Source organism: Hippopotamus amphibius, chromosome 5, assembly GCF_030028045.1.
Source record: "Hippopotamus amphibius kiboko isolate mHipAmp2 chromosome 5, mHipAmp2.hap2, whole genome shotgun sequence".
Taxonomy (NCBI): Eukaryota; Metazoa; Chordata; class Mammalia; order Artiodactyla; family Hippopotamidae; genus Hippopotamus; species Hippopotamus amphibius.
In genome coordinates this window covers 40,491,830-40,504,000 of record NC_080190.1, presented here as the reverse complement: position 1 = coordinate 40,504,000, position 12,171 = coordinate 40,491,830, and the positions used below count along the sequence as shown (strand labels likewise).

The following is a 12,171-nucleotide window of genomic DNA, read 5'->3' as shown; positions in this document are numbered from 1 at the left end:
TTTTTTGGGGGGGTACACCAGGTTCAATCATCTGTTTTTATACACATATCCCCATCTTCCCTCCCTTCCTTGACTCCCCCCCCCCAAGTCCCCCCCACCCTCCCCGCCCCAGTCCTCAAAGGCATCTGCCATCCTTGAGTTGGGCTCCCTTTGTTATACAACAACTTCCCACTGACTATTTTACAGTTGGTAATATATATATATCTGTGCTACTCTCTCGCTTTGTCTCAGTTTCCCCTTCACCCCCCCGCCCCCTCCCATACCTCGAGTTTTCTCCTTCTTAGATGACACAGGAGAGTTAGAGGGGACTAGAGTTGAATATTTCCATTCTCCCAGGTAGGTTAGGCTCTGATAGAACCCCCTAGCAGGTTAGACTCCAGTGAAATAGTTTCTCTGGAGGGCAGGCCTTGTTAAGAAGAACAGAAAGCTCTGGTTTATTTCAAAATGGTTTCTTTTTTCCTTCCCCTACCAGAAACAAGAGAGGATTCACTGTAAGGACCTGGTAGAGTTCACTCCCCTCCATGACTGATCCCCTGAAGTTTTTAACTGTTAGGCTTGTCCACACTGACCCTCTAGCAATTTGTCAGTTACAGTTTAGGTTTTCCTACCCTGGCATGGGTTCCCACGGAGATTTCTGCTCCTGTAAAGTGTGATTCTACCTCTCTCTCCAATTTGGGGGGCAGCAGTTTGACCTGTGACCTGACTTCTCTGATGGATGTAAGAAGAATTTTTGATTTTTCAGTTTGTTCAGCTCCTTGCTGTTAGGGTGGAATTACAATTTCTAAGCTCCTTACAGACTGGAAACTGAAAGTTCTAGTTGTTTTTTATACCCAGAGTTTGATATTTTGGCAGTTGAGTTTCAAACAGTAAAGTAGAAATCAGTTTACATATTGCTTAGTCATTGTTTTAAGAAAAGCATTCTAACATTCTTAGCTGTAAGTAGGCCCTTGATTTGAAGCATGTAGTTTAAAAGGACTGAAAAATGATTAGCTAAGTTCTTTTGAATTTTGTACCTCATAATTATGAGTTAGATGTTTTACTTCTGCTTTCTTAGGGAGCCTTGCAGAAGATTACTTTAACTATATTTATTCTAGTTTTAACACTTGAACCATTAAGGATTACCAAGTTGAATTCCAGCTAGGAAAAATAAATAGTAAAGAAAAGCAGTTATGTCTGAGGCAAGTGATTTATATTCTGAGCTATTATTTATTGGGAATACTTTTTGAGTTAATGCAAAACTTACTTTTTTTCGATCTTGTAACTTATTAGGAGTGTGCCAAATTCTATCCAACCTACACATTTAGTGAGTGCTGCATTTTTTTTTTGAAATGCAGAAATCAAGGAGAAAGATTTTTAGAATTGTATGAAACATGTAAGTGCTTAAAGATAACTTTTAGGCCACTTTAGAGTTTCAATTTTATGTTCATATTGATAGCATATTTTACAAAGTATCGTAAGACATTCTTTTCTATTTTATAAACTCTTTCCCTGTGAGAGAAAATTTCTCTAAGCCAGATTTTTAATAATATTCCTTGACATTTTTTTAAAAGATGTAAGCCAAACCAATTAAGTATCTTCTTATTCTGTGCTCAATAAAGATTTGTGTACATACATTTAGGAATGATTTACACATAATTCTTAAAGTGATAATTTGTTTCAGGTGATTATATTATATATATAGATTATATTATATATATATTTAACACAAATATATATATATTTGTAATACATGATCAGGGGTGATATAGCTGTCAAAAAACAAGAAATCATGCACCATCCTGATAAAAACTTGAAACATCTTCTGTTGCTGTATTTTGTAATCAGGTGTCTTAGAAATGCACAAAGTCATTTTAAATAGTTATGTCTGGGAAATGAGAGATAAAGAGGGGGAAATTGGTTGGCAAGGAGATGTTCATATATAAAGATGAAAATGTTCAGGAAATAAGAGGTAGATGACATTGGATCTGGATACAACCTCAGTATAGTGTTCCAGATAGCTATTACTAACTGCAGTTGAAAAGTATTTGGTCTAGATATTGGTTCTCTGAAACTAAAAACTGTGTCATTTGTTGACACGTTTCCTTTCTTCATGCTACAGTAAAAAAGTAGTTACATACACCCTTTATTACTCAGCAAACTGAATTCAAGGTGGAGAGTATAATGCACTGAGTGCCTCAGAGTTATTGATAGAAGATGGTCTCCATAAGCTCGTAATAGACACATGGTAACTCAAATTTTAGGAAGCAGTCATGTAGTATGTTCCTAAAGCAAGATTTCTTGTCTTTTTGTTTTTGTTTATCCTCTATCACATATTTATTTCAGGTTAAAAACCTGGGAAATGTGATCTTTGCCTTTTATACATTCTTGGAGAAGAATTGATGCCTTAAGAAACTTAAATCCTTATTCTGTAGAATTTAGCATGTGCTCTCAGCAAAAGGTCTGTTACTAAAGGGTAATTTTTAAATTGCCCAATTCAAATTAGGACTCCAGGGGCCTTGTTACCAAGCACTAACAATGTGGTTTCCCTCAGCTAGTATATTGAAATGCCACGTCTTCCCCCCGCCCCGCCCCCCCACCAGTTGATTTGATTTGAAATTCATTTTAATTTGATACTGTTTTTTTATTTGATTTGATTGATTTTAAATCAGTAATGGCTTGAAAGTAAACTTGGCTGACTGAATTCCTAACTTATATGCTCCAGTCCAGATATGCAGATATTTTCCTATATAAGAGGCAGTGAGCTTTTTCCAAGTGAATTTTTTTATGTGTATAGTATATTTATGAAACTTGATTTACAGTATTCCTGTATTCAAGTTCAAGCTAAATAGTTAAATAATTTCAGATGTGCCCTGCTTTAAGAACAGTTTTGAAAAGTTGAACTTAAGAATCAGGCTGAGGACAATTAATATTTTTTGAAAAGATTTAGGTTAATCTTTTGTATTATGTATTCCTATGAATTTAATGGATAGTATTTTTTCTGATGAGTTTAATTGATGGTTCAAAGATAACTTAAGCAAGTAAGTTAACCTCAGCTTTTTCATCTGTAAAAATGGGATGATAACATCTACATCATAGGGTAAACCAGGTACTACACTTCACTAAAGCCACAGCGGGCAGCATTTCTATTATAGGACTCAATAGGAATGTATTTGTGATCCACCTCAAACACCACTTCCTCAGCAAAGTCCATCAAATTCTTCCCCAAACAGAATAATTTTAGCTCTTTCTGTGGGTTCCCATAACCCTGGGACAAATTCTAATCTGCAAGAGCCAGGAATATGTTTTATTTATATTTTTGTTCTTTCACCTTACCACCTTTTTTCCTCCCCCTTTCTTATCTTTCCTCCCTCCTAAAAAGAGAAACTAGCATGGTACCTGGCACTTGGCAGAGAATGCTAGTATCTGTCACATCTAAGCAAATGACTGAATGGATCTTTGAAAAGTCTCTTTTTTATTATGTTTCAGAAAATAGGGCACATCCATTTTTCTCCAGTGTTTTTTTTTTTTTTTTGTATGAATATAAGCAACATCAGCCAACTTCTTTTTCTGAAGTAGCAATAGCATCTGCCACTTGTGCAAGACACTTTAAGGCACAAAGGTTAAAAGTAGACACAAAAATAATCATGAGTGAAATTGTGCTCATTTCTCCTTTATATTTGGCATTATTGTAGAAATATGTAACCTACAGAAAATTGTAAGTTGGTTACTATTTTCTGCAAGCACATTTGGATCTCTAAGTAAACTGATGTCTTTAGTTTTTTAGATTGTTTTGGGGAAGGTTGCATTAGTCTTGACCCTGTAATGTGTAGCTAGCCTGTCTTTAGTTATCATTATTGTATTGATGCATTTAACCAGATCTTTAAAAATACTGTTTTTTGTATATTGCATCCTTCTGTAATGGAGATTGATCTGTAATAAGAAGATAACACTCATGGCATTTATTTTTTAAATTGCATTTTTTCCTGCTATTGAGAATTGCTTGGAATTCTAAATTTTTTTTTTTAATTTAGATGCATCATATATGGCAGAAGACAGTCATTTATTTTTGTTGATTTGGCTTCCTATGTGAATCTAATATATAAACTTACTTGATTTCCCATAAAACTCCCAATAAACATTTTTAAAGCACAATTTTTTCTCAACTTTCTTCTCAAAAAGAGCTGATTTTAATATGTGACTGAAAGTAGGCAGTCAAAAGAGAAAATGGGACTTATTGCTTTTTATATAAACCTAAGGAACATTAGGTTTAAAACGTAAATTTGGGTAACAATCTAGATTTAATTTCTTCTGTAGCTTGAATGTAGTTAATAGGACTTTGAATTCATCATTTGTACATAGCCCTGTTGGTCTCTTCCCTTCCCCTAACACACATTTTTTTGTTTCATTTGTGTGTTTGTTATTTGTCTTTTATCTGTTTCTCTCTATTTGATTGACTTTTGAACCCACGTATGTAGGTAAGGCTGTTTACTCTGTTGTCTGTCAAGTGCTTTCCCACACAATAGCCACCAACCACATGTGGTTATTCAGCATCCGAAAATGGGACTGGTCTGAATTGACATTGCTGTAAATGTAAAGTACACACAACATTTCAAAGATGTAGAAAAAAAAAGTTCATTAATAATTTTTATGTTAATTACATGTTAAAATTAGAATGTTTTGTATTGTATGTTGCCTTATATATTCTTCCCAGTTTATTGGACTTTCTTAGTGGGAAAAAGAGGAGGGATTGCTGACAGTTAAACTTTTCAGTGAGACAGTGAGGGTATTGCTGCTATCCTTCCTGAACTCTTGCGTGTACTAATAGATCTTACAGAGAGCAATAAGAGAGTCTTGAGCAGAGGGTTGTTCTTGGCTTTGAACTTACTGCCTCATGGTTAGAAGATTTAGAATGTAAACAAGTATCTTTTTATTACATGTTTTTCTTTAACTTCTATCACTGTTAAACTCCATTATATTTATATTATGGCAGTGATATTAGCTTTGGCTTATTTATACTCAGATGTATAAAGGGGCCAGGCAAGTAACAAATGAAACCATCCTATCTTAGGCAACGTGAAATGATATATGTCCTGTGCAGCAGGTATTTGTCATCTCTAGAGGGTAACCCTTATTCCTGTTCAGCTGATTATTGCCTTATTAGTAGTTCATGTTGCCAGATCTTTCAGGTAACTTTGGACCTAAGGAGATACTTCTTGGAAATAAGTAAAGGTTTTAGGTACTTTAGATGACCTAATTAAAGTATACCAGTTAAGAAAAGAGGCTTACAATCACCTGTTGATGTATGATTTTTAAATTTCACACCTTTTAGAGAATATTAATCTCAAAATAATGGGCAATTGTGAAATAGTATGTTTCTCTGTAGTTTTTGAATATACTTTTCTAGTATTTTTTGTAGGGGTGTTTTTCTGCTCCTTATTCTGTTATTTATTTTTCTGTTGCTTGTTATAATGTAAATTTAGTTTTCCTAAACATTTAGAAGAAGGCTGTATCAGGTTGCTATTCTAACCTTACGGAGCTCCCTTTTCTGGTATGTGTGTGTGTGTGTGTGTGTGCGTGTGTGTGTGTACTGTTCAGAAATATGGTAGCTTGCTTCCTGGCCCTGCTCCCCTCCTCCAGCTTTTATCTGGACTTACTCTTTCCTTATCTCTGCGGTCCTTCTCCTGCTCAGTTTTGACCCCACTCCCAGCAGTTTCTCCTTAGTGTGCCCTCTGTCCTTCGGTGGAGCCTTGGAGCAATTGTTTGGAGAGTTCGCAGGGGCTCGATTTCTGCAGTCCCAGGAGAGACCTAGAGGTAGTCCTCCCTTGCACTCACCAAGTTGAAGTTGAAGCATTTGAGTCCCTGTTTTTTTGCTTGTTGTCAGTGGGGTTCTGCTCTTAGCTATTGGAGACTAATTTCACGTTCTCATTATGTGATTCCTCCATATGTAGTTTGTAAAATGACTTGCTGCTCCCAGGCCTGTAGGAAGATCTCTCAGAAACTTCACCCTCTTTCAGTAACCTACCCAGATTAGGCTAGGTCCACCCAGAATAATCTTCCTTTTGAGTAACTCAAACTCAAATGATTAGGAAACTTATTTACATCTGCAAAATATTTTCTGCCATATAATACACGTAATCATGCAAGTGTCTTGATATATGTAGGTCTTTCCCAATTTAAGAGGTGTGGATTAAACAGGGTATATATACCAGGGGGGTGGATTCTTAGAGGTCATTATACAATTCTGTCTACCATAGTTTTTATTCTATTTTCAATTGCTCTAAAGGGTATCATTATCTAAAGCAAAAATGTTAATCATATGTTGTATGTTTATAGTATATAGAAAAAAATGAATATATATTACTGTTGTCATTATATATATACATATACATACATATATACATATATAGTATCAATACATATATATTGTGTATACACATAGACACACACATGCTGGAGTAAGCTAAACCCTTTCCAATTTCAGCTGCTATCTCAAATTGGCCCACAGCACTTTCCAGTGAATACCCTATGGCCTTTACCAGAAAAAAATTGTAGAAAACTTAGGGGCGGGTGGGGAGGTGACCTAGCTCATGGTGTTGAAAGCTATTGTGTTTCTGACAGTGTATAAAGTCCATTCCCAACCACAGACACAATGTATCAGCTACAATAGGTTGTGTCTCTACCTATTTGTGGCTCTATTCCACGTTTGGTGCCCAAGTCAGGTCTTCTAAAACACTGAATAAATACATGCATTACCATTCACTGTTCAGACTTGGTTTTAACCAAGAAATTTACTGAATAGTGCTTGTCCTTATTCCCTAGATAAAGATAAAATAACATTTGAAATTCATTCAGACGAGCTCCAAGGAGTAATCTATATTTACTAAGGGCCCGGGTGTTCAGTTTCATTCACAGAAAGGCTATACAGTTTTGAAATACATATCAACTTCAAGTTTCTTAATCTACAAGTAAAGACTTTAAACTTTAAACTTAAAGAATAATGTGTATGCTCACTATTTTAGATGGATTTACAATACTACAATGATCCAAAATTTTGGAACATAACTTTTAATATAAAAAGTTCAGTTCTCTGCCACACGGAATTTCAGCCATATTGTTGTTATATATATATATATATATATATATATAAAGATTTTAAAAAGATGAGAAAGTTGTATGCTAATTTTAAGCATAGTTATGTTTAAAAGCTATTGTGTTAAATTATGATGTATGTAAAAAATATGTTTATATGTATTTTTTTCTCTATTTCTCTTTTAAGTTCTCAACCAATTTCCTCTCCAGTCATCCTTCAGTTTGGTCATGCAGAGACCCTTCTTCCACTGCTTTCTCTCATGGGCTACTTCAAAGACAAGGAGCCCCTAACAGCTTACAATTATAAGGAGCAAATGCATCGGAAGTTCCGAAGTGGTCACATTGTACCCTATGCCTCAAACCTAATATTTGTGCTTTACCATTGTAAAAATGCTAAGACTCCTAAAGAAGAATTCCAAGTGCAGATGTTACTGAATGAAAAGGTGTTACCATTGGCTCACTCACAGGAAACTGTTTCTTTGTATGAAGACCTGAAGAACCACTACAAGGAAATCCTTCAGAGTTGTCATCCCAGTGAGGAATGTGAACTACCAAAGGTGAACACATCTGATGAGCTATGAGTAACTGGCAAACATTTTTAATTCATCAAGAATCTCCAGGGAGGGATCCCACACTTGGAGTAGGTGCGCAGTCCCTGGCTACAGAAAGCTTTAACATTACTTGGGTATTTCTGTCTTTTCAAAGAAGAACGTTGTTTCTTTTTGAGTCTAAACATGGATGTGTAAGAAATGATTCTTCACTGAAGCAGCTCTCTTAAGGGAAAAAAATCTACTCAAAGAGATAACTGACACTATAAATTTTTACATAAATTAAATTCTTACTATTTATATAAGAAATCTCACAGTGAGATTATGATTTCAAAATGATACTTGAAAGTTCTGGAGTAACAAAATATTATGTCAATTGAACATAACTTGATTGGACTAAGTCTGGGAACGTTACCAGTTGTACTGCAGTTCTTTCTTTTTTCCTCAGGCAGCACAGTTCTAGTATTGTCTTTCTTAATCAAAAGTGTTATGATTCACTGGGAGTATCGCTTTTGAAGAAAGCTAACATCTCTCTAGTTGAGAATTTAAAAGAACATCTTCACTGAAAGAAGACAAAAATATAATAAGATAAATATCTTTGTTAATAGTATTTATAAAGTAATTGAACACTGTTTCAATAATTCCTTTTAACCTCCTAGTAGGTCTTGCAAAGCCGTTTTAATCACTTGTCATGCCTGTCTCACACATATAACAGTGGGAGAACAAAGAGGACCTTAGCAACAAGACAGAAGAATAGAACCAAAGTGTCTCAAGTCCATTGCTTAGCGTTTTTTAAAAATTATGTCATTTTGCTTGTATTTTTATATTTTGCTATTATTTGAAATATATCTTTTGATGGTTTAATTTCTTTTTTTAATGTTCTTTATTTTTGTAAAAGACTTCATTCTGGTGGGCTTAGTTTCACAGATATGAACCCATTTCAGAGAAATAGTTCTAAGTTCTGTCAAATGCCAGGAAAGTGTTTGCTCTAGTAATAAACAGAATCTTGTGACTTTACTACCAGGTCTTCTCTGTTCTCCATATTGATACACAATCAGTAATTGATGGTAAAAGGCTAGCATTTCAGGCAGTTTTGACTAAATCAGGCAATATAAGGAAATTTTCTTCTAATAGAAATTTCCTCAGATTTTCACTTCCTAAGGAAAAATGGAAATCCATTTTATTAAAAATCTAGGTAAAAAAGCGTTACAACTATATTGAAATTATAAAAGAAGCATAGATCATTGCTCTTCAGATGAATGATGTTCATAAAATAGGTGATTAGCTGATAAATACTACTGATGCATCAATACACTGCTGATTGTTCCTGCAAAAGCCTGTCATTAATCTTTCTTTTTTTCTTTTTTATTTATTTTTTTAAACTCTTTATTGGAATATATTTGCTTTACACTCTTGTACCCGTCTCTGAGGTACACCAAAGTGAATCAGCTGCATCTACACACACATCCCCTTTTTTTAAATTTGTAAGTAGGCAGCTGAGAAGAGAACAGTATAATGAGCATTCATGCCCGTCATACTGTTTTATCAAAATTAACATTGTCATTAGGTTTAGATCCAAATAAGAAGACTTGAGGGCTTTTGTATGCCTCCCTCACACCCTGCCTTAGAGGTAACCACCAATTTGAAGTTCAGTATTCACCATTCCATTGCATTCTTGAGTCTGAAAACTGGAAGTATTTTGGGAATTTAAAATTTTCTATGAAAGGACTTACACCATGCAGATCATTCTTGAAAAATTGATTTCTTTTAATTGCTGTATTTGTTTTTCAAGACTTCTTGATCCTGATCATTTGTCACAAAATTAACACCATCAGTTCATCAATACCTGTTGTGTACAAATACTAGACTCAGTCTATGGGCATGTTGAAGTTGAATGAACCTAGTTTTTCTTTCAAGAGTGTATCTTTGAAGACCTTAAAACAAATTACTTGATGTCTGGAACATTAAATAATTTGATTCATAAGCTTTTCATAGACTATTAAAGTTTTATAGGAATTGTTTAATTTATTGGTAAATAGGACCATATAGTTAACATTGTAGTTATTGGTATGTAAAATATTTCAGGATAGAGGGTGTGTGGTCCTTTTTCACTAATGTTACAGGTTGTGACATTACTCTGGTGCTATTATTCTCACTTAGGAAATGCCTGAAACAGGAATCTCATGATAAAAGCAAAAGGTCTTATCTAGGATAGGATATATAAAAAGTTGAACATTGAAAAATAACCTTTGACCAACACGAGTTCATTCATGATAGGTGACCAAGTAAGTTACTCAGCTAAGCCAAAATTTAATCACTGTCAGTTCTGAGATTTTGGTCAGTTAAATAGCCTAGAACATTAGCTATTTTTCTGTCTGGTCTACAACGTGATGTGTGCAGTGCATTGTACTTAGAGTTTTTTATAGTCATTTTATCATTTTGAAGTTTCTGCTCTCCAACACATAATCATGCACTTGAAATTGTTTTTGTATATAATCTTGATCTTAATTTTAACACTGAAAGCAAAGCTCAACTTATAAAGGAAAAGGAGCTTCATTTTTTTCAGCCAAAATCAACTTTTATGATATCTTTGAGTGCTTTCCTTTTGTAAAATGTAGAATTGATGCATGCCCTTAAATATTTGTGAGTTACATACAACCAAACCAGAATCTGTAAGTGTAAATTTTTGGAATATGTTTCTCTAAGGTGGTATTTCATATAGTTCATTAATGATCCTTGGAATTTGGACTGTGTTCTGCCAAATGTAAGCTGAAAATAAATATTTGCATTACAATATAATTTGCCTATATCTGGCTCTTCTCCTGAACTTACCCAATCATTTAATTCTCATAGAATCACAGCTCACTGAATTCTCTCCTATTCTTTTTCTCTCACTCAGGCATTTCCTTGCACTCACCTATCAGCCCAATCTACCCTTAAGCACCTTCATGTTAATCAAGTAAGCTATTTTTCTTAATTAAGCTATTTTTTAATTGGGGGGTGTGTGTGTGAGAGAGAGAGAAGAAAGAGAGACAGTATTTTAGAGAAAATTCCACAGCAAGAAAAATGTCATATTCTTCTAGTTAAAAGATTTGTAGTTTGGACTTCATACCTGGCAACTTGGAAGGAGGTTAACTTTTAAAACTTTACTATGTATCATTACTGGAGTAATATATTTTAAGATAGAAGGATTCTTAAATTTATTATTTCTAAATCTAGTCTCAATTCAGTATCTCCCATGTACTATTCCCAGATTTTAAACCATTATTTAGACCTAAGCAGTTTATCATCACACTTTCGTTTGTTATGATTGTCTCTTGACCAAATGTTAACAATATGGGTTCTTTTGGAAACTTTTTCAATAAATACTCATTCTGGGAAAAAATCCAGTTTTGATGTATATTATATAAATATATACTTGTGAACCATATCTTTGGATACATGCAAATGAGAGTTCTATTTAATTGATAAAAAACATGCTTAAATTGGAGGTTGGAAGAACACTAATTATGCTCTAGCTATAGTTTCTCTTCCTTTGAGCAACCTTAGTTTCTTTTTCTTTTTTCTTTCCCTTGCCTTCCTAAGGTGAGAAGACTAGTCTTGGTGAGACAAGATAGTGCTTTTTTTCTTCTGTCTGCATCGTTACTCCCTGAAATTTTCTTGTCACTCTTTGTGGGAAGACATTCGGGAACCTTTCTGAAACCTTGAAAATGTTAAAGTATGTGGGCCGAGCGATGGGATTCAGAATGTCCTGCTTGAGCAGTGGAGGAACTGAGGGTGCGGGGCGTGGAGACTAATATCACCCTGTTTGGCCCTGAAGGATGGCTGGTTAGCCAAAGACGGGTAAGATTCCTCAGAGGAGGAACAACCTAAGACAGGCACAGCCGTAGAGGGGCCAACAGGGGTGGTGCATAGAGCCTTCCTTATATCACCGTGTTTGGCCCTGGAGGATGACTGGTTAGCCAGAGACGGGTAAGATTCCTCAAGGAAGGAACAACCTAAGACAGGCACAGTCTCAGAGGGGCCAACACGGGTGGGGCACAGACCCCTAATATCTGAGAGAGGTCTCCTGCCCCTAGGGCTGTTTTGCTCTCCACGCCCAGCTCAAATCCACACCTGCTCAAGACCCAGGAAGTAAACAAAGATAATTGCCTCAGTCATGTGAGGCCTTTGATTGTTTATGGGTGTAACCTGAGAATGTTAGCCCACGAACTCAATAAAAGCAACCTGGGATGAGTCAGCAGGGCTCTTGATCCGAGAGGTCTTGAGCCCCCCGGTCCCACTTTTCTCTTCAGTCTGTGTCTGTGTCTTCTTCAAGCTTGCGGCACCCGTCACTTGCCTCGAGTCGCCGAGCTGGTCTCGGCAAGTGGCACCCAACGTGGGGCTCGAAAGGCTTGAGTGACAAAAATTCACGGAAAGTGAAATTGATGAAAGTAAAGAATTGGGAAATGCCGTGAAGCCCCCAAGAGGAGAGTAAGAGGCCTCTGAAAAAATCCTGCCAATAAGTAAATCTCTTGGGTAGTTTGTTTTCGGGGTAAAATATGGGAAATAAAGA

At 35.5% G+C, this 12,171-nt stretch overlaps 1 protein-coding gene across 6 annotated transcripts in view; it reads left to right on the top strand.

Annotated features, from left to right (window-relative positions):
- The window catches only part of MINPP1 (multiple inositol-polyphosphate phosphatase 1), a 46,970-nt gene extending 35,007 nt beyond the window's left edge, over window positions 1–11,963 (top strand). The window contains exons 6-7 of one of the 6 annotated variants that reach the window (XR_009053736.1): window positions 7,256–10,575; window positions 11,202–11,963. Coding sequence is in view for 4 of the 6 variants with exons in the window: in XM_057735141.1 (XP_057591124.1) it covers window positions 7,256–7,649 (394 nt within the window). In the remaining 2 variants the exon portion in view is untranslated. Of the gene's footprint in view, window positions 1–7,255; window positions 11,139–11,201 lie in introns of those variants that run through there. The other 5 variants (XR_009053738.1, XM_057735141.1, XM_057735143.1 and 2 more) reach the window with 5 other exon arrangements.
- The last annotated feature ends 208 nt before the right edge of the window (window positions 11,964–12,171 follow it).